Below are 22,056 nucleotides of genomic sequence, written 5' to 3' on the forward strand. Positions count from 1 at the left end.
CAAAAAGTGAAAAATTTAAAGGGGTCTGAATACTTTGCATACCCACTGTATGTCAAATATGTGCAAAGCCATCTACAAGACTGCTCATGTCATCAGAATTTTACAGGAAGTTCAATGGGAAGAACAATTCATATTTCTTACTTTAGATGTCTAAGCGCTTTACACTAAGATAAAACACAGTATTGGCCTACAGTGTACCAACCAATTTCTAGAAAAAGACAAAAAAAACCTGAAGAGCATTCATTCTTAAAAGCCTTGAGTTAATTTTATGCAACAATTACACTAGTCAACACAAAAAAATCATCAGCAAAGGTAATATGTCTGTTTTATGAAGTTTGATGTTCTGATTCCAAAAACGCTTAGTTTTGCTCTATCACAAAGTTTGAGAGAGAAATATTTTTGTTGTTACGTTATTTCTGCATTTTCAATGTATGTGGTTTTTCCTGTTATTCCCATTTCTTTGCTTGTCTTACTTAATTGTGAATTTTCTTACAGGGACAAAATCAGTAAAGGTTTTAGTGAGTTTTATGGGAAGGAGTACTGACAGTGCAGTAAACCAATGGCTGTTTCTCGGAAAGTCACATGTTATGGGGAGGAGCTAACTGTTATGAGGCGGTAAGATTTGAGTCAGTTAGAAAAGGATGGTGATGGCAGCAAGGACTGGTATGTGAGACCCTGTCAGGAGACAGGCCTCTACAGGAATCTGAGCCCTGAAAGGCAGAAGGGAAGACAGCAGACAACCGCCATTGTGAGAGGATTTTCACTACATTTCTGGGAGGGCAAGTCACCTCAGAGGGAAGAAAACAGCTCAGCCACTGAGGTGTAGCTGAGTGAGGGTCTCCACAGAGGGAGAACCTGAAAGCAGCCACTATCACACTGAGAAACTGCCTGTCTGCAAATGTTTGTCTGCAAGGAAGAAGCTGACCTGTTTACCTCACAACTGTATATAGTTATCTACCAGATTACCTCCAGTAAAATCAGTTCTAAATACAGGCTGCCTTTGTCATCTCTGGGAAAATATCTACATATAGTCGTTCGGATCATCACATATTTTGTTTTTAGTTTGTCACCACCATTGAACTGAACTTAATCTACTGTTTGATCTGAATTAAAGGAGAAAAATGCCCCTACAGTGTATCAATCATCCAAACAAATTCTGCTATGTGTGTGGTTCTTTTACACCAAAAAGTACGTTCAATCACTCATGATATTAAAAAGATATACTTTAAGTGTCTTCTTGGTGATCAAGACAAAAGCTGGGCCCCTCATGTGATATGCTCAAGTTGTTCAAATGGTCTTCGTGATAGATTGAATATGAGGAAAGTGGCATTGCCATTTGCTGTTCCCATGATTTGCAGAGAACCCAAAATAGTGATGACTGCTACTTTTGTTTTGTCAAACTGAACAGCTTTTCTACAAAGAACAAACATAAGATTAATTACTCTGAACTTGAATCTGCAATTAGGCCAGTTCCACATGATGGTACCTTGCCATTTCCTGTACCACCGTTGTCTGGATTGGATGAAAATGAAGTACAATATGAAGACTATGGAGCGGAGTCTACTTGCAAAGACATGGAGACCTCAACTCAACTCAAGATGAGTATGTACCTGATGGAGCAGCCGAACAGCCAGAACGCTTTACTCAACATGAATTAAATGATCTCATCAGAGACCTTTCATTGTCAAAAGATAAAGCTGAACTTCTTGCATCTAGGTTGAAACAGAAGAATCTTCTTCATGATGATGTCAAAGTGTGTTATTATGAAAACAGAAGTAACACTTTAACACAATTTTTCACAGCTGGTGGACCAATGGTGTACTGTAGCAATGTGAATAGCCTCTTTGAAGAACTGAATCGAGAGTATTTTGTTGCAGATTGGCGATTGTTTATTGACTCTTCCCAGAGAAGTTTGAAAGCAGTGTTGCTTCACAAAGGAAATACGAAACCACCAATCCCTATTGTTCACTCATGTCATCTAAAGGAAAGTTATGAAAATAAGTCAGTTGTTTTGGATGCTATACAATATAAGCATCATCAATTTAATATCTGTGGAGATTTGAAAGTAATTGGTCTGCTAATGGGAATGCAAGGAGGTTTCACAAAATATTGTTGCTTCTTGTGTTTAAGGGACAGTAGAAATACAGTAGAGCATTGTGTTTGTCGTGATTGGGGACAGACAAACATTTATGCTCCAAGTAGAGACAATGCTCAGCATAATCCTTTAGTTGCTCCAACTAAAATCTTTCTTCCTCCACTACATATAAAGTTGAGATTGATTAAAAACTTTGTGAAAGCCATGGCAAAGACAAATTCACAAGGGTTCCGGTACATTTCACAGAAATTCTCCAGCATTTCACCAGCAAAACTGAAGGAAGGGGTATTTGTTGGTCCTCGGATCAGAGAGCTTATGAGAGATGATGCGTTAGAAGTAACTCTAAATGAAAAGGAACTGAGATCTTGGAAAAGCTTCAAGTGATCTGTGAAAACTTCTTAGGAAAAAAAAAATCTCCAGAATATGTTGAAGGTGTTGAGGAACTGCTAAATTCATACCAGTGTCTTGGATGTCGCATGTCTCTGAAAATCCAGTTTTTGCATTCACATTTAGATTTCTTACCTCAAAATCTTGGGGATGTAAGCGATGAACAAGGCGAGCGGTTTCACTAGGACATTGAGGGTATGTGCACACGCTGCGGATTTTGCTGCGGATCCGCAGCGTTTCCGCAGCTGTGGATCCGCAGCGGTTTCCCATGCATTTACAGTACCATGTAAACCTATGGGAAATGCAATCCGCAGTGCACATGCGGAAAAAAACGTGCGGAATCCGCAGCGGTTTTACACCTGCTCCAATAGAAAACTGCAGGTGTAAACCCGCAGCGGAATCCGCAATAGAAACCGCGATAAATCCGCAGGAAAAAACGCAGCGGTTTTACCCTGCAGATTTATCAAATCCGCTGCGGAAAAATCCGCAGCCCTCACAGAGACGTGTGCACATACCCTAAAGTAATGGAACACCACTACCAGGGTTTTTGGAATGACTCGATGGCAGATTATTGTTGGATGTTATATAGGGACCACCCTGAAAATTCGTATCAACGACAGTCAAATGTCAAGCACTTAGAAACCAAAATATGAGCAGAAATTATATTTTGCATGTGAAATTATTTTGGTTCAATAAAACTGTTTTGTAAGGTGAAGCATTTTTTTCTGCTATGTAGATTACTGTTTTTTTAAGGTCGCCAGTATATTTCCTATACCTTATAATTATGATGATGCTCCATGGAAACTATACGTGCTACAGAAAAACTATATACATTTTTTAACTCAGGACAAAAAGATGATTCAGAAAAGTGCAAAGTCACCTGCTATGATTACAAATAATATTTTTTGTAGACCTGTTATTTATTTTAAGATCAAGTCTACTACTAAAAATACGGCACTGCAATGGCACTGTAATGGGGACAATGGTAGCCCCAAGATATGCATATTTATGGGAGTATTTGAAGATGTACACATCTATCAATCCAAATATTTCACAAATATTTTAGTCTATAAAAGATATACACTCACTGGCCACTTTATTAGGTACACCTGTCCAACTTCTTGTTAACACTTAATTTCTAATCAGCCAATCACATGGCGGCAACTCACTGCATTTAGGCATGTAGACATGGTCAAGACAATCTCCTGCAGTTCAAACCGAGCATCAGTATGGGGAAGAAAGGTGATTTGAGTGCCTTTGAACGTGGCATGGTTGTTGGTGCCAGAAGGGCTGGTCTGAGTATTTCAGAAACTGCTGATCTACTGGGATTTTCACGCACAACCATCTCTAGGGTTTACAGAGAATGGTCCGAAAAAGAAAAAAAATCCAGTGAGCGGCAGTTCTGTGGGCGGAAATGCCTTGTTGATGCCAGAGGTCAGAGGAGAATGGGCAGACTGGTTCGAGCTGATAGAAAGGCAACAGTGACTCAAATCGCCACCCGTTACAACCAAGGTAGGCCTAAGAGCATCTCTGAACGCACAGTGCGTCGAACTTTGAGGCAGATGGGCTACAGCAGCAGAAGACCACACCGGGTACCACTCCTTTCAGCTAAGAACAGGAAACTGAGGCTACAATTTGTACAAGCTCATCGAAATTGGACAGTAGAAGATTGGAAAAACGTTGCTTGGTCTGATGAGTCTCGATTTCTGCTGCGACATTCGGATGGTAGGGTCAGAATTTGGCGTAAACAACATGAAATCTTTGGGATGTGGTGGAACGGGAGATTCGCATCAGGGATGTGCAGCCGACAAATCTGCGGCAACTGTGTGATGCCATCATGTCAATATGGACCAAAATCTCTGAGGAATGCTTCCAGCACCTTGTTGAATCTATGCCACGAAGAATTGAGGCAGTTCTGAAGGCAAAAGGGGGTCCAACCCGTTACTAGCATGGTGTACCTAATAAAGTGGCCGGTGAGTGTAGATGACCTTTTTATATGGAAAAGTAACTCCAACAAAATTTTACTTTAGATTTAAAATAATTGGAGCATTTCATTCACCCGGACTATTGCAAGGATTCCATTATTTTTTGGGATTTAAACATCTCCCATCAGGAGAACTCCATCATCACCAAAATTCATTTCAAGGAAGTAGATATGAATGGTTACATTCATTACTCTTGTAGTCACTACAAGAAATGGTGATCAAACCATCCTTACAATCAATATCAGCGGATTAGGGATAATTGCAGTAATTTATGCAACTTTGATCAACAAGCTGATATTCTTAGGGAGCGATTTACTAACCAATGCTACCCTTAAAGCTTAATTACCGTATATACTCGAGTATAAGCCGAGATTTTCAGCCCAAATTTGTGGGCTGAAAGTGCCCCTCTCGGCTTATACTCGAGTCACGGTCTGTGGCAGGGTCGGCGGGTGAGGGGGAGAGAGCGCTGAGGCATACTTACCTAGTCCCGGCGATCCTGACGCTCCCCCTGCCCGTCCCACGGTCTCCGGGTGCCGCAGCTCTTCGCCTGTACAGCGGTCACGTGGGACCACTCAGTAGAGAAATTAATATTCATTTCTCTAATCAGCGGTGCCGGTGACCGCTGATAGAGGAAGAGGCTGCGGCACCCGGAGACCAGCTGTCCGGGGGAAGGAGCGGGACGCTGGGAGCAGGTAAGTATCGCATAGTTACCTGTCCACGTTCCACACGCCGGGCGCCGCTCTGTCTTCCCGGCGTCTCTCCGCTCTGACTGTTCAGGTCAGAGGGCGCGATGACGCATATAGTGTGCGCGCCGCCCTCTGCCTGATCAGTCAGTGCGGAGAGACGCCGGGACCGGACGCTGGGGAGCTGCAAGCAAGAGAGGTGAGTATGTGTTATGGTTTTTTATTGCAGCAGCAGCAGCAGCAGCGTTATATATGGCACAGATTTATGTGGAGCATCTATGGGGCCAAACTGAACGGTGCAGAGCATTCCATATGGGGCAGGTTTATAATGAGCATCTATGGGGCCAAACTGAACGGTGCAGAGCATATAGGGCACAGCTTTATAAGGAGCATCTATGGGGCCAAACTGAACGGTGCAGAGCATATAGGGCACAGCTTTATAATGAGCATCTATGAGGCAAAACTGAAAGGTGCAGAGCATATAGGGCACAGCTATATAAGGAGCATCTATGGGGCCAAACTGAACGGTGCAGAGCATTATATATGGCACAGCTTTATATGGAGCATCTATGGGGCCATAATGAACGGTGCAGAGCATTATATATGGCACAGCTTTATAAGGAGCATCTATGGGGCCAAACTGAACGGTGTAGAGCATATAGGGCACAGCTATATATGGAGCATCTATGGGGCTAAACTGAACGGTGCAGAGCATATAGGGCACAGCTATATAAGGAGCATCTATGGGGCCAAACTGAACGGTGCAGAGCATATAGGGCACAGCTTTATTAGGAGCATCTATGGGGCCAAACTGAACAGTGCAGAGCATATAGGGAACAGATTTATATGGAGCATCTATAGGGCCAAACTGAACGGTGCAGAGCATATATGGCACAGCTATATATGGATAATATATGGGGCAATAATCAATGGTATGGAGCATTATATATGGCACAGCTTTATATGGAGCATCTATAGGGCGATAATGAACGGTGCAGAGCATTGTATATGGGGCACAGCTTCATAAGGAGCATCTATGGGGCCATACTGAACGGTGCAGAGCATTATATATGGCACAGCTTTATATGGAGCATCTATGGGGCCATAATGAACGGTGCAGAGCATTATATATGGCACAGCTTTATAAGGAGCATCTATGGGGCCAAACTGAATGGTGCAGAGCATATAGGGCACAGCTTTATAAGGAGCATCTATGGGGCCAAACTGAACAGTGCAGAGCATATAGGGAACAGATTTATAATGAGCATCTATGGGGCCAAACTGAACGGTGCAGAGCATATAGGGCACAGCTTTATAATGAGCATCTATGGGGCCAAACTGAACGGTGCAGAGCATATAGGGCACAGCTTTATATGGAGCATCTATGGGGCCAAACTGAACGGTGCAGAGCATATATGGCACAGCTTTATAATGAGCATCTATGGGGCCAAACTGAAAGGTGCAGAGCATATATGGCACAGCTATATATGGATAATATATGGGGCAATAATCAATGGTATGGAGCATTATATATGGCACAGCTTTATATGGAGCATCTATGGGGCAATAATGAATGGTATGGAGCATCTATTTTTATTTTTGAAATTCACCGGTAGCTGCTGCATTTTCCACCCTAGGCTTATACTCGAGTCAATAAGTTTTCCCAGTTTTTTGTGGCAAAATTAGGGGGGTCGGCTTATACTCGAGTATATACGGTAAGTATGCCTATCAAAGTCCAAAATCATATAAAAGAGTTAAAACAAGTATTATCCGTCTGTCACTAAAAGCTGAAATCCAATGGCACAGTTTTTTGTGCATGCTAACAAGTGTCTAGTGACCTAAAAAAAAACAAAATAAAAAACCCCCAAGCTGGCTAGGTCACGTACAAAATGTTGATGACCCAGAACAGTTGTGGCCAACTGTTCTGGGAGGGATAGCTAGTGACATCCATACATCTCTGAGTAGTGTAGCATACACTTGTATGTCTGTTCAACAACGGCACCAAAGGAAAAAAAGATGTATAAAGCTCCTCTTGTAACCTTGGAACTGGACTATTTTAATTATTGACAAGAAGGGAGAGCTGGAAAGAGGTCTTTGGGCACTTTTATCTCTAATGATGCCATCATGCAACAGCATGCCAATAAATGTGAAACGGTATGTGCAGAGAGTTTTTTGGGAGTCTTTTGCAGCATCTGCTCTAACAAAGCTTGAATGACTCTTCCTATTCACTTATATTGAAAAATGGATCGCTGTTCACAAATTTAGGCTTTTGATCCTTTTTAATAAGCTACAGATTTTCAAAAATACCAAGACTAGTGTTTCATATTCCAGTCTTAATGAGGGGCAAGCAAGAATAAGCTGCCCCGAATTACATTAGGAGGTGCATGCCATTTATTCAGTGCATCTTATCAGTGGCATGCGCCTCGCCAGAAATGTTACTCCAGTTACTGTAGTAACATTTCTGGTGTAAGAAAAGCTGTCACTGTTGATAAATTTGACCGTCGCGTATAGCCTCGTCCGGTACTGGCTACTCCCCAACTTTGCCCATTTATGAAGCAGCTCCATAATTTACAATATAAGTCAATGGGAAGGCTATGAAAATGCTACCAAGATGCCTGGGTGTCACTGTCCCCACCTTAGTACAAATTGAATATGAAGAGGAAGTCAGGGCTGTGACTGATCTCTGACTTCCTCTTCATGTTCAATTTGTATGAAGGCGGCGACAGTGATGCCAGAGCAGACTGGGTGCCAGACTCACGTGGCATAGCAACCGCACGAGAGCCTCGTCACACCACCATGAAATAAAATATAACTATGGATGAGCAAACCTGCTCATTGATACTCCGTTATCACTCAAGTATCACGGTGCTTGGATGTTGGGCGGTGCTCAATGTAAAACTAAAATCCCCTCTCTGCATTTTTGGCACCTGTTAAGCAGTCAATAAGCATGCGAGGATTGCCTGTGAGTCACTGTAATGCCATAGCCATCTTGGTTGTGGAATTACTGTGATTGGCTGGCCATCTGACATCATCAGTGATTATTAAAGGACAGGCACCACATGAGCTCGACACAGTGATGCCTTTGCACAGCTATGTGACCCTTCGTATTGGAGGGAGAGAGTACTTGTCTAGTCCTATGTGCACAGTATAATGAATCAGAGGCCTGTAGTGTTGATTCTGGTGCTGAAGCTGAGCCATCATACTAACAGCCCTTCTAAGGGCTAATCATTTGCTTTGCTGTTTGTATCACATACAATTTGCATTAAGCCTAGGGAGGGAAAGCAAGTCGCAGGGAGAGTGAGAGAATGCAGTCTGTAGACAGGGATTCTGCCTGTGCAGTCCAATATATATATAGCTGCAGCTTTTTTTGTGGGAGCTAAAAAAATTTAACATTTTGATCCATCATTACGTGCTTTGAAGGCCTTTTTTGTGTTACATAACACACTCAAAAATAGTTGAAAAATTTTCCTGGTCTACATTTCTCAGCCATAAGCTATTCTATAGTGTGAAGTACATTTCTGTGATCTCTAAAACTGAAAAAAAAAAATAGTTTTACAATTCTGACCACTGCCATTTTATGAGGGAATAACTCTGGAACGCTTTAATAGATCCAGCTGATTCTGAGATTTTTTTTTTGTGACATATTGTACTTCATGATAGTGGTAACATTTCTTCTATATTACTTGCATTTATTTGTGTAAAAAAATAGAAATTTGGCGAAAACATTGAACATTTTGAATTTTTATGCCCTTAAATCAGAGATATGTCACACAAAATAGTTAATAAATAACATTTCCCACATGTCTACTTTACATCAGCATAATTTTTGAAGCAACATTTTTTTATTAGTAAGCTATAAGGGTTAAAAGTTCACCAGCGATTTCTCATTTTTGCAACAACATTTACAAAACCATTTTTTTTATGGACCACCTCACATTTGAAATCACTTTGAGGGGTCTAAGGCTATGTGCACAGGTTGCGGATTAGCCTCTGGAATTTTTTATGCGGATTCTGCATCTCTTGGCAGAAAACGCAGGTGCGTTTTTTATTATTATTATACATTTTTATAGCGCCATTTATTCCATGACGCTTTACATGTGAAATATGGGGCAAATATAGACAAATACATTAAACATGAGCAAAAAACAAGGCACATGGGTACATAAGGAGGGAGGACCCTGCCCGCGAGGGCTCACAGTCTGCAGGGGATGGTTGATGATACACTAGGAGAGGGTAGAGCTGGTTGTGCGGCGGTTCAGTAGGTTGAGGATCACTGCAGGCTGTAGGCTTGTCGGAAGAGGTGAGTCTTCAGGTTCTTTTTGAAGGTTTCTATGGTAGGCGAGAGTCTGATGTGCTGGGGTAGAGAGTTCCAGAGTATGGGGGAAGCACGGAAGAAGTCTTGGATGCGGTTGTGGGAAGAAGAGATGAGAGGGGAGTAGAGAAGGAGGTCTTGAGAGGATCGGAAGTTGCGTGTTGGTAGGTACCGGCAGATCATGTCACAGATGTATGGAGGAGATAGGTTGTGGATGGCTTTGTAGGTCATTGTGAGGGTTTTGAACTGGAGTCTCTGGGCGATAGGAAGCCAGTGAAGGGCTTGGCATAGGTGAGAGGCTGGGGAATAGCGGGGAGACAGGTAGATTAGTCGGACAGCAGAGTGTAGGATGGATTGGAGTGGTGCCAGAGTGCTAGAGGGGAGGCCAGAGAGTAGGAGGTGGCAGTAGTCGAGGCGGGAGATAAGGGCATGCACTAGTGTTTTTGCGGTGTCGCGGTCAAGGAATGCAGGGATCCGGGAAATGTTTTTGAGTTTGAGGCGGCAGGAGGAGGCAAGGGCTTGGATATGTGGCTTGAAAGAGAGGGCAGAGTCGAGGATCACCCCAAGGCACCGGGCGTGTGGGACTGGGGAAAGTGAGCAGCCATTGACATTGATGGATAGGTCTGGTGGAGGGGTAGAGTGAGATGGGGGAAAGATGATGAATTCTGTTTTGTCCATGTTCAGTTGTAGAAAGCGAGCTGAGAAGAAGGCTGAAATAGCAGACAGACAGTGCGGGATTTTGGTAAGTAAGGAGGTGAGGTCAGGTCCGGATAGGTAGATCTGCGTGTTGTCGGCATAGAGATGGTACTGCATACCGTGGGATTCTATGAGCTGTCCCAGACCGAAGGTGTAGATGGAGAAGAGTAGGGGTCCTAGAACAGCGCCTTGAGGAACACCGACTGACAAGGGGCGAGGTGAGGAGGTGGTGTGGGGGAGGTAGACACTGAATGTCCGGTCTGTCAGATATGACAAGATCCAGGAAAGGGCTAGGTCTGTGATGCCAAGAGATGAGAAGATTTGTAGCAGAAGGGAGTGGTCCACAGTGTCAAAGGCAGAAGACAGGTCCAGGAGAAGGAGGACAGAGTAGTGTCGCTTGCTCCTGGCAGTTAGTAGGTCATTGGTGACTTTAGGGCAGTTTCAGTTGAGTGATGGGAATGGAAGCCAGATTGTAACCAATCAAAGAGGGAGCAGGAGGAGAGGTGGGAGGACAGTTCAAGATGGACGTGTTGCTCCAGCAATTTGGAGGCATAAGGGAGAAGAGATATCGTGCGATAGCTAGACACAGAGGGAGGGCTTTTTATGTGGATTTTGTGCGGATTTGCTGCGGATTTCTTGTGTTTTTTACCCCTGTGGATTTCTATAATGGAATGGGTACAAAAACGCTGCAGATCCACACAAAAGAAGTGACATGCTACTATTTTTAATCCACAGCGTTTCCGCGCGGAATTTTCCGCACCATTAGCACAGAATTTTTTTTTTTTTGCATTGATTTACATTGTACTGTAAATCACTTGCGGATCTGCAGCGTTTCTGCATGGCAAAAAACGCTGCGGATCTGCAGTAAATCCACAACGTGTGCACATGCCCTAAATGATAGAAAATACCCAAAAGTGACACCATTCTAAAAACTGTAACCCTCAAGGTGCTAAAAACCACATTTTACCAGTTTATTAACCCTTCAGGAACTTAACAGGAATTAATGGAATGTGAAAAGAAAAAAAAAATGAACATTTAACTTTCTTTCACTAAAATTTAACTTTAGACTAATTTTTATTTTTATTTTTACAAGGGTAACAAGAAAAAAAGAACCCCAAAATTTGTAATACAATTTATTCTGAACATGCCGATACCCCATATATGGGGAGAAACCACTGTTTAGGCACACGGCAGAGCACGGAAGAGAAGGAGCGCTGTTTGACTTTTTCAACGCAAAATTGGCTGGAATGGAGATCGGACGCCATGTCGTGTTTGGAAAGCTCCTGCTATACCTAAACAGTGGAAACCCCCCACAAGTTACCACATTTTGGAAACTAGACCCCCCAAGGAACTTATCTAGCTGTGTGGTGAGCACTTTGAACCCCCAAGTACTTCACAGAAGTTTTAAAATGTAGAGCCGTGAAAATAAAAAATCATATTTTTCCACAAAATTATATTTTAGCCCCCAATTTTTTATTTTCCCAAGGGTAATCGGAGAAATTGGATCCCAAAAGTTGTGCAATTTGTCCTGAGTATGCCGATACCCCATATGTGGGGGGAAACCACTGTTTGGATGCACGGCAGAGCTCGGAATGGAAGGCGAGCTGTTTGACTTTTTCAACGCAAAATAGGCTGGAATTGAGATCAGACGCCATGCCGCGTTTGGAGGGCCCCTGATGTACCTAAACATTGGAGCTCCCCCACAAGTGACCCCATTGTGGAAACTAGACTCTCCATGGAACTTGAGTAGATGTGTGGTGAGCACTTTGAACCCCCAATTGTTTCACATTAGTTTATAACGTAGGGCCGCAAAAATAAAAAAATAATTTTTTTCCACAAAAAATATCTTTTAGCCCTCAATTATTTATTTTGACAAGGGTAACTGGAGAAAATGGACCCCAAAAGTTGTTGGGCAATTTCTCCTGAGTACACGAATACCATATATGTGGGATAAAACTACTGTTTGGCGGGTGTCTCACTTGCAACTGCAATGCGAGAAACTCACGTGAGTCTCTCGCCTCAATACCCGGCACTGCCGCCGGCACTCGGCATAGAAATACATGCAGCTGCACACTCCCGATCCCTTGTACCGGCGGCAGTGCCGGGTTTTGAGGCAAGAGACTCAAGCGGGTTTCTCGCATTGCAGTTGCAAGAGGGACACAGGCCTTAGGGCACACGTCGAGGCTCGGAAGGGAAGTAGTGACGTTTTGGAATGCAGACTTTGATGGAATGCTCTGCGGGCGTCATGTCGCTTTTGCAGAGCCCCTGATGTGTCTAAGCAGTGGCAATACCCAACAAGTACCCCCTTTTTGGTACTGATCTGTTTTCTGGTATGTGAATTTTATAATGTAGTGGCATAAGTGAGTTGTGTAGTGTTTGCCAGGTTGTCATACGTCAGTTGTGAAACATTCGTCAAGTTGTCATACGTCAATTGGGTAAGTCAGAAGTGAATTTAGTAGTCCATAGATATGTGGTACAATCTGAAGCATTCTTTCATACACAGGCCAGGTTTATTGGGGCAGGTTTCGCATTAATAAATGGTATCTTTGCTTATTCCCCTTCTGCAACACATGGCAACCACAGGGCTTTACAGTTGGCCCCTGCTAGCCATGGTAACCAAATGGCCCCACAATTGTGTCTCGGTGGTAAAAGGGTGGGAGCCAGTGCACAAGCACACCGGCAATCATCCCATTTACAGGACACAGTGGTCAGTGATGGAGTCACAAGCAGATGCCGGCAACGTAACACAGACATCTACCGAGTATGAGGCGGACTCAGCCCCCTTCAAGCTGTGATGAAAATGTATGTCACTGGTTGTTAAGGGGTTAAAAGGCTGCCTTATCCCTTCAATATGGGGTTAAAGGGTTTTTTCTAGGCTACACCTTTTATGTGAGTAAAGGCTTGAATAAAATAACAACTCCACCCTCCCCTGGTCCAGTGCCAGCTTCTCATTGCTGCAACAGTGACAACTACAGAACATATGACCACTGCAGACAATCACTAAGCTCAGCAGCTTCTACCATCGGCATAGTCCCTGAGCTCACTGATTGGCTGCAGTGGTCATCACTAAATAAATTAGGAGGCTGAATCCCAGTAGGGTCCGGCACAAGCCTATCCCCATATGTTTACCCTTAGGTTTTAGCTCTCAGCACGGCAGTGCCCCCCATAACTAGAGGGCAGACATCTTATACTGCAGCTGTTACTAAATTATAACAGAAAGCTAGAGAACTTTTTCCATACGGTATACTTTTTTGCAACCAACAAAATGGCCGCGGCATCACTGTGCGGCGACACACCAGGCAGTGATCGGCGTAAGCAGAGAACCCTCGAGTGCTGCTGGAGCTCAGCCGTTGTGTTCTAGCAGTTTCTAAGGCAGTGTTACGTCATCAACGCGCGCCCGAGAGCGGTCAGCTTTACCCGGAGACTATGGCAGCGTAACGTTAGTGCGTCGTCAGGACTGCCGTGGTTTACCGCTCCCCGGTCGGAGGGTGTGCTGAGGCCGTATCACGGTGCAGACCGGCCAGCTGCTCACCGGCTCCCAGAGTTCCCGGAGGTGACGTCGCAGTGACGCTGTGGTATGAGGAAGCGCTCTAGTGCGGCCTGAGTTTCGCCAGCACCGCCCGAGAGCCGGTGAGGATCCTCACACATGTACAGCTGCTGAGCCCCGGACCCCAGGCTCCATCTCCCGCCTCGTACATATCGCTGTGTGTGCGACTCTTCTACAGCCTCGCTCTACAGTCCTACTGACGCCATGTCGGACCCCCCGACTTCCACCTCCTCTGACTCCCCCGATTCCCCACGGATCATTAAAGTGACCGTAAAGACCCCAAAGGAGAAGGAAGAGTTCGCTGTCCCGGAGACCAGCAGTGTCCGAGAGGTAAGCGGTCAGTGATGGTGGATCTGATGTCTGCACTGGTTAGATCAGTGATGGTGGATCCGACCTGGTATTGGTTGGTTGGATCCGTGATGGTGGATCCCACCTGGTGTTGGTTGGTTGGGTCAGTGATGGTGGATCCCACCTGGTATTGGTAGGTTGGGTCAGTGATGGTGGATCCCACCTGGTATTGGTTGGTTGGACCAATGATGGTGGATCCCACCTGGTATTGGTTGGTTGGATCAGTGATGGTGGATCCCACCTGGTATTGGTTGGTTGGGTCAGTGATGGTGGATCCCACCTGGTATTGGTAGGTTGGGTCAGTGATGGTGGATCCCACCTGGTATTGGTTGGTTGGACCAATGATGGTGGATCCCACCTGGTATTGGTTGGTTGGATCAGTGATGGTGGATCCCACCTGGTATTGGTTGGTTGGATCAGTGACGGTGGATCCCACCTGGTATTGGTTGGTTGGATCAGTGACGGTGGATCCCACCTGGTATTGGTTGGTTGGATCAGTGACGGTGGATCCCACCTGGTATTGGTTGGTTGGATCAGTGACGGTGGATCCCACCTGGTATTGGTTGGTTGGATCAGTGACGGTGGATCCCACCTGGTATTGGTTGGTTGGATCAGTGACGGTGGATCCCACCTGGTATTGGTTGGTTGGGTCAGTGACGGTGGATCCCACCTGGTATTGGTTGGTTGGGTCAGTGACGGTGGATCCCACCTGGTATTGGTTGGTTGGGTCAGTGACGGTGGATCCCACCTGGTATTGGTTGGTTGGGTCAGTGACGCCGGATCCGACCTGGTATTGGTTGGTTGGGTCAGTGACGCCGGATCCGACCTGGTATTGGTTGGTTGGGTCAGTGACGCCGGATCCCACCTGGTATTGGTTGGTTGGATCAGTGACGGTGGATCCCACCTGGTATTGGTTGGTTGGATCAGTGACGGTGGATCCCACCTGGTATTGGTTGGTTGGATCAGTGACGGTGGATCCCACCTGGTATTGGTTGGTTGGATCAGTGACGGTGGATCCCACCTGGTATTGGTTGGTTGGGTAAGTGACGGTGGATCCCACCTGGTATTGGTTGGTTGGGTCAGTGACGGTGGATCCCACCTGGTATTGGTTGGTTGGGTCAGTGACGGTGGATCCCACCTGGTATTGGTTGGTTGGGTCAGTGACGCCGGATCCGACCTGGTATTGGTTGGTTGGGTCAGTGACGCCGGATCCGACCTGGTATTGGTTGGCTGGGTCAGTGACGGTAGATCCGACCTGGTATTGGTTGGTTGGGTCAGTGACGCCGGATCCGACCTGCCGTTGGTTGGATCAGTGACGCCGGATCTGACATGTACTCTGATTGGAGCTCTTAACGCTCATACTTCACATTTGTTCATTTTTTTTTTAACCCTTTATCAGACATGTTACAAAATCCAGGTTGAAAGTACTTGTCATACATACTAAGTAGTCAGATGTACTGGACAACATTTGTCATCCTGAATACTACATACAAAAAGGAGTAAATTAGCAATAATTAATAAAAAGTTATAATTTTCTTACATGCTACATAATAACATGAATAAAAGGAGATGTTAAAACAGAGGCGGACTCCCCCCTGCAAACCCCTCTGGTGTGTATGCCACCAAACCACATAAGAACCATATCAAGTACCGTATATGAAAAGTATACATCATCAATCAGTACACATCATCAATCCTACAGCAATGGCAAAGGAGATCTCGTAATTAGGATTTAGACTTGTTCAGGAGAGCCTTCTATTACAAGGTCCACTTCTAGGTTTCTAACATTGTCATCTCAGTTGCTCAGTTTATAAGTAAGCGGATTTGTGATCTTTGAACTGTGACCTCGCTGATAGGCAGGAGTGTTAACATTAGTGTCATTTATGCAAGTCACCTGAAAGCTGTCTCCACCAGAGACTTTATCAGTTTATTAAAAGGTTTTTTTCACACAAGGAACAGAAAAGGATTGGTGACTTCTGACATTGGCCTCCAATCAGGACCTGTGCCATCAGTATAGCACACAATGCTTGGCGTAAGACATTATGCATAGGACTCTAAACACAGGACAGCAGCAGCTGGGAATTGGGAAAATATGTACCGTAATTGTTCTCTAATGTTTTAAATCCAATGACAGATCTTCATGGGTGCAAAATTCAGAAATAAAATGATGTAAACCTTCCACCTTCCAGTTCTTTGTTTACCAATGAATGAGATCGGGTAGTGTGAGGTTCTGTTTGCATTCCCACTTCATCATAGCAAATTGGGTCATGTGATCTCTAGTCTGACAACCAGTCCAGTTCATGCGCTAATTTAAAGGCAAGGTGCGAGTCTCTGACTTCCTGCAACCTACAGGATGACATAATCACATAGCAAATCTCTCCTGGCAGCTCTAAGGCTTCTTTCACATTTCCGTCGGTAGTCGGTCGTCACAAAGCATCATCGCGACGTACCGACGGACATTTGGGAAATAGTGGCAGCGGATGCAGTGTTTAAATGGTCCGCTGTCTGGAATGTTAAAGTCTAAAATCCCGGTGAGGAGAGAGCGATTTCCTGCCGGGCATGCGCAGTAGGAAACACAGGATGCAACGTACAGAAAAACGTTCCCTTGATCGCTTTTAGCAGACGACGATCCGCCAAAATGCACAGGATCCAGTGCACGACGTACATAGCGTGTGCCCATACGTCGCTAATACAAGTCAATGGGACAAAACAGGATCCTGCATACAAATTTGCAGGATCCTGTTTTTTCACAAACCGACGTTTTACGACGTGTGGAGGAAGACGGAAATGTGAAAGAAGCCTAAGGCTTCTTTCACACTTCCGTCGTTTGGCCAACGTCGCAATGCGTCGTTTTGGAGAAAAAAAACGCATCCTGCAAAGTTGTCCACAGGATGCGTTTTTTCTCCATAGACTTGCATTAGCGACGCATTGCGACGTATGGCCATACGTTGCATGCTGTTGTTTTGGCGGTCCGTCGTCTCGGAAAAACGTTCAAGGGAACCTTTTTCCGTACGTCGCATCCAGTGTTTCACACTGCGCGTGCCCGGCAGGAAATATCGCTCTCACGATCTTTCCTGCTCGGCAACGCAGACGGAAGTGTGAAAGCAAATGCTTCCGTCGGTACGTCGCGCCGACGCTTCGTGACAGCCCCGTACCGACAGAAGTGTGAAAGAAACCCAAGACTCCACCACCCTCTCTGTCCCTCAGGATGTCCCCATTCTTCAAATTCAGCCGCCGATCTGGATCATCCTTGTTGAGATGTTGCAGCAGATGGATTTTGTAAGAGGGCCATTTGTGAGTAGCTAATATCCACCGAAGGGATGTTCGACTGATGCCAGATTGGCACGCTGAATTTGCAGAATGGGCGAAACAAAAATTGGAACAGAACCCTCAGTTTACACAGAACATTATGTTCAGTGATGATGAGGCAAACTTTTTTGGGTGGGCCATTTATATGGATACACCTAAATAACATGGGAATGGTGACAGTTTTCTTGCGTAGGGTGTCTTGCATTGAAATCTGCTGCAATGACCCGGGTACTGCGTTCACCAGACATCAACACAATTTCTATCTGCACCTCATGTGTTAACCTCTGCGACATGTCAATGGCTGTGAACAAAGAGAAACTTGTAAATAACGCAGGAAAGAATACAGTTATGTTAAAACCAAGCACACCATTGTTTTTCTTGTGAAATTCTCAATAAGTTTGATGTGTCACATGACCCTCTTCCCATTGGAAAAAATAAAGTTGTATCCAAAATGGCCGACTTCAAAATAGCCGCCATGGTCCCACCCATCTTGGAAAGTTTTCCCCCTCCCATATACTAATGTGCCACAAAAAGGAAGTTGATATCACCAACCATTCCCATTTGATTTAGGTGTATTCATATAAATGGCCAATCCTGTACATAACATGGGATACACAGACTCTGCGCTTTATCTACAGTGAGGGAAATAAGTATTTGGTCTCTTGCTGATTTTGTAAGTTTGCCCACTGACAAAGACATGAACAGTCTGTAATTTTAAGGGTAGGTTAATTTTAACATTGAGAGATAGAATATCAAAAATACAATCCAGAAAATCACATTGTATAAATTATATAAATTTATTTGCATTCTGCAGTGAGAAATAAGTATTTGATCCCTCTGGCAAACAAGACTTAATACTTGGAGGCAAAACCCTTGTTGGCAAGCACAGCAGTCAGACGTTTTTGTAGTTGATGATGAGGTTTGCGCACATGTCAGGAGGAAGTTTGGTCCACTCCTCTTTGCAGATCATCTCTAAATCATTACAATTTTGAGGCTGTTGCTTGGCAACGGAGCTTCAACTCCATAAGTTTTCTATGGGATTAAGGTCTGGAGACTGGCTAGGCCACTCTATAACCTTAATGTGCTTCTTTTTGAGCCACTCCTTTGTTTTCTTGGCTATATGTTTTGGGTCATTGTCTTGCTGGAAGACCCAGCCACGACCCTTTTTTAATGTCCTGGCGGAGGGAAGGCTGTTGTCACTCAAGATTTTATGGTACATGGCTCCATCCATTCTCCCATTTATGCAGTGAAGTAGTCCTGTGCCCTAAGCAGAGAAACACCCCCAAAACATAATGTTTCCACCTCCATGCTTGACAGTGGGGACAGTGTTCTTTCGGTCATAGGCAGCATTTCTCTTCCTCCAAACACGGCGAGTTGAGTTAATGTCAAAGACCTCAATTTATGTCTCATCTGACCACAGCACCTTCTCCCAATCACTCACAGAATCATCCAGGTGTTCATTGGCAATCTTCAGACGGGCCTGCACATGTGCCTTCTTGAGCAGGGTGACCTTGAGGGCCTGCAGGATTTTAAACCTTTACGACTTAATGTGTTACTAAGGGTACCGTCACACAGTGGCACTTTTGTCGCTACGACGGTACGATCCGTGACGTTCCAGCGATATCCATACGATATCGCTGTGTCTGACACGCAGCAGCGATCAGGGACCCTGCTGAGAATCGTACGTCGTAGCAGCTCATTTGGAACTTTCTTTCGTCGCTGGATCTCCCGCTGTCATCGCTGGATCGTTGTGTGTGACAGCGATCCAGCGATGCGTTCGCTTGTAACCAGGGTAAACATCGGGTTACTAAGCGCAGGGCCGCGCTTAGTAACCCGATGTTTACCGTGGTTACCAGCATAAAAGTAAAAAAAAAAAAAACAGTACATACTCACATTCCGGTGTCTGTCCCCCGGCGTTCTGCTTCTCTGTACTGTGAGCGCCGGCCGGCCGGAAAGCGAGCACAGCGGTGACGTCACCGCTGTGCTTTCCGGCTGGCACAGACACAGTGGAGAGAAGCAGAATGCCGGGGGACAGACACCGGAATGTGAGTATGTAGTGTTTGGTTTTTTTTACTTTTACGCTGGTAACCACGGTAAACATCGGGTTACTAAGCGCGGCCCTGCGCTTAGTAACCCGATGTTTACCCTGGTTACCCGGGGACCTTGGCATCGTTGGTCGCTGGAGAGCGGTCTGTGTGACAGCTCCCCAGCGACCACACAACCACTTACCAACGATCACGGCCAGGTCGTATCGCTGGTCGTGATCGTTGGTAAATCGTTATGTGAGACGGTACCCTAATGGTTTTCTTGGTGACTGTGGTCCCAGCTGCCTTGAGATCATTAACAAGTTCTCCCCATGTAATTTTAGTCTGATCTCTCACCTTCCTCATAGTCAAGGATACCGCACGAGGTGAGATTTTGCATGGTGCCCCAGATCGATGTCGATTGACAGTCATTTTGTATTTCTTCCATTTTCTTACTATTTCACCAACTATTGTCTCCTTCTCACCCAGTGTCTTACTTATGGTTGAGGATCAAATACTTATTTCTCACTGCAAAATGCAAATTAATATAATTTATCCAATGTGATTTTCTGGATTTTATTTTCTATATTCTATCTCTCAATGTTAAAATTACCCTGCCCTTAAAATTACAGACTGTTCATGTCTTTGTCAGTGGGCAAACTTACAAAATCAGTAGGGATCAAATACTTATTTCCCTCACTGTATATAAAGAGCAGAGTCTGCGTATCCCATGTTATGTACAGGATTGGCCATTTATATGACTACACCTAAATAAAATGGGAATGATTGGTGATATCAACTTCCTGTTTGTGGCACATTAGTACATGGGAGGGGGAAAACTTTTCAAGATGGGTGGTGACCATGGCGGCTATTTTGAAGTCGGCCATTTTGGATACAACTTTATTTCACTGTAACCATTTATGGAATACAGCACATGTGCCGAAAAAGGTGATAGTTTTAATTGACATCACAAAACTGCTTCAAATAGGATTTATTCTGAGCATTTTACATCCACTGATTACCCTACAGTAAGTACGGTATTGCATAAATTTTCGGGTCTAAAACCCTTCATCAGATATTTAGGCAATGGTCACTGCATGTAGGTCGGAGGGATTCAGGGTGAGCTTCCCCCTAAAAAGGACAACCAGGATCCATTATGTATCAAGTTTGGAGTGTGGTTTTATACACTAATTTTATATTTTATAATTAGACTCCAGTAACGATAGAAACATCTGACTACAAGATCTAAATCACTGAACTCTGAGAAAACCAGAAGTTGTCAGTCGGAAAAAAATGTGGCCACGACTGTACAATACTGTCCTGATCTGCAGTTTCTACTCTTGGGACTGTCTCTGTGCGATGGCTGACCCACTGTAGTATATATGCTAGGCTGTGCGATGGCTGACCTGCTGCAGTGTATACACTCAACTGTCTCTGTGTGATGGCTGACTGGCCATGGTGTATACACTTGACTGCTTCTGTGCGATGGCTCACCCGCTGCAGTATCTATACTAGACTGTCTTTGAGCGATGGCTGACCGGCCACGGTATCTATACTAGACTGGCTCTGTGTGATGTCTGACCTGCCTCGGTATTTATACTAGACTGTCTCTGTGTGATGGCTGACCAGCCACGGTGTCTATACTAGACTTGTCTGTGCGCAATGGCTGACCAGCCACGGCATCTAGACTAGACTGTCTCTGTGCGATGGCTGACCGGCCACGGTGTCTATACTAGACTATCTCTGTACGATGGCTGACCTGCCACTTTATCTATACTAGACTGTATTTGTGCGATAGCTGACCAGCTGCAGTGTATACACTCGACTGCCTCTGTGCGATGGCTGACTGGCCGTGGTATCTATACTAGACTGTCTCTGTGCGATGGCTGACCGGCCACGGTGTCTATACTAGACTATCTCTGTACGATGGCTGACCTGCCACTTTATCTATACTAGACTGTATTTGTGCGATAGCTGACCAGCTGCAGTGTATACACTCGACTGCCTCTGTGCGATGGCTGACTGGCCGTGGTATCTATACTAGACTGTCTCTGTGCGATGGCTGACCCACTGTAGTATATATACTAGGCTATCTGTCCGATGGCTGACCGACCGTGGTATCTATACTAAACTGTCTCTGTGCGACTGCAGACCAGAGAATCTTATTTCTCATAGTCTGGGAGTCCTTCATGTGTTTTTAGCAAACTCGTATGTCTTTCACTGAGGAGAGTCTTCCATCGGGTCACTCTGCCAAAAAAGGCCGGACTGGCGGAGGGCTGCAGTGATAGTTGACTTTGTGGAACTTTCTCCCATCTCCCTACGGCATCTCTTGAGCTCAGACACAGTGATCTTGGGGTTCTTCTTTACCTCTCTCACCAAGGCCCTTCTCCAACAATTGCTCAGTTTGGCTGGACAGCCAGGTCTAGGAAGACTTCTGGTGGTCCCAAACTTATTCCATTTTAAGGATTATGGAGGCCACCGTGCTCTTAGGAACCTTGAGTACTGCAGAAATTCTGTTGTAACTTTGGCCAGATCTATGCCTTGTCACAATTCTGTCTCTGAGCTCCTTGGCCAGTTCCTTTGATCTCATGATTCTCATTTGGTCTGACATGCACTGTGAGCTGTGGGGTCTGATATAGACAGGTGTGTGCCTCTCCAAATCAAGTCCTA

At 44.9% G+C, this 22,056-nt stretch overlaps 1 protein-coding gene and 1 long non-coding RNA gene across 2 annotated transcripts in view; one reads left to right on the plus strand and one right to left on the minus strand.

Annotated features, from left to right (window-relative positions):
* LOC143759844 (uncharacterized) overlaps positions 1–22,056 on the minus strand; it is a 279,692-nt gene that overhangs the window by 69,636 nt on the left and 188,000 nt on the right. The gene's annotated exons all lie outside the window — the stretch shown is intronic.
* The window catches only part of UBQLN1 (ubiquilin 1), a 50,487-nt gene continuing 41,865 nt past the window's right edge, over positions 13,435–22,056 (plus strand). Inside the window, exon 1 of the mRNA XM_077248982.1 lies at positions 13,435–14,035. Coding sequence (XP_077105097.1) covers positions 13,910–14,035 — 126 coding nt within the window. The 5' untranslated portion in view covers positions 13,435–13,909. The remainder of the gene's footprint in view (positions 14,036–22,056) is intronic.

This window comes from Ranitomeya variabilis, chromosome 1, assembly GCF_051348905.1.
Source record: "Ranitomeya variabilis isolate aRanVar5 chromosome 1, aRanVar5.hap1, whole genome shotgun sequence".
Lineage (NCBI taxonomy): Eukaryota > Metazoa > Chordata > Amphibia > Anura > Dendrobatidae > Ranitomeya > Ranitomeya variabilis.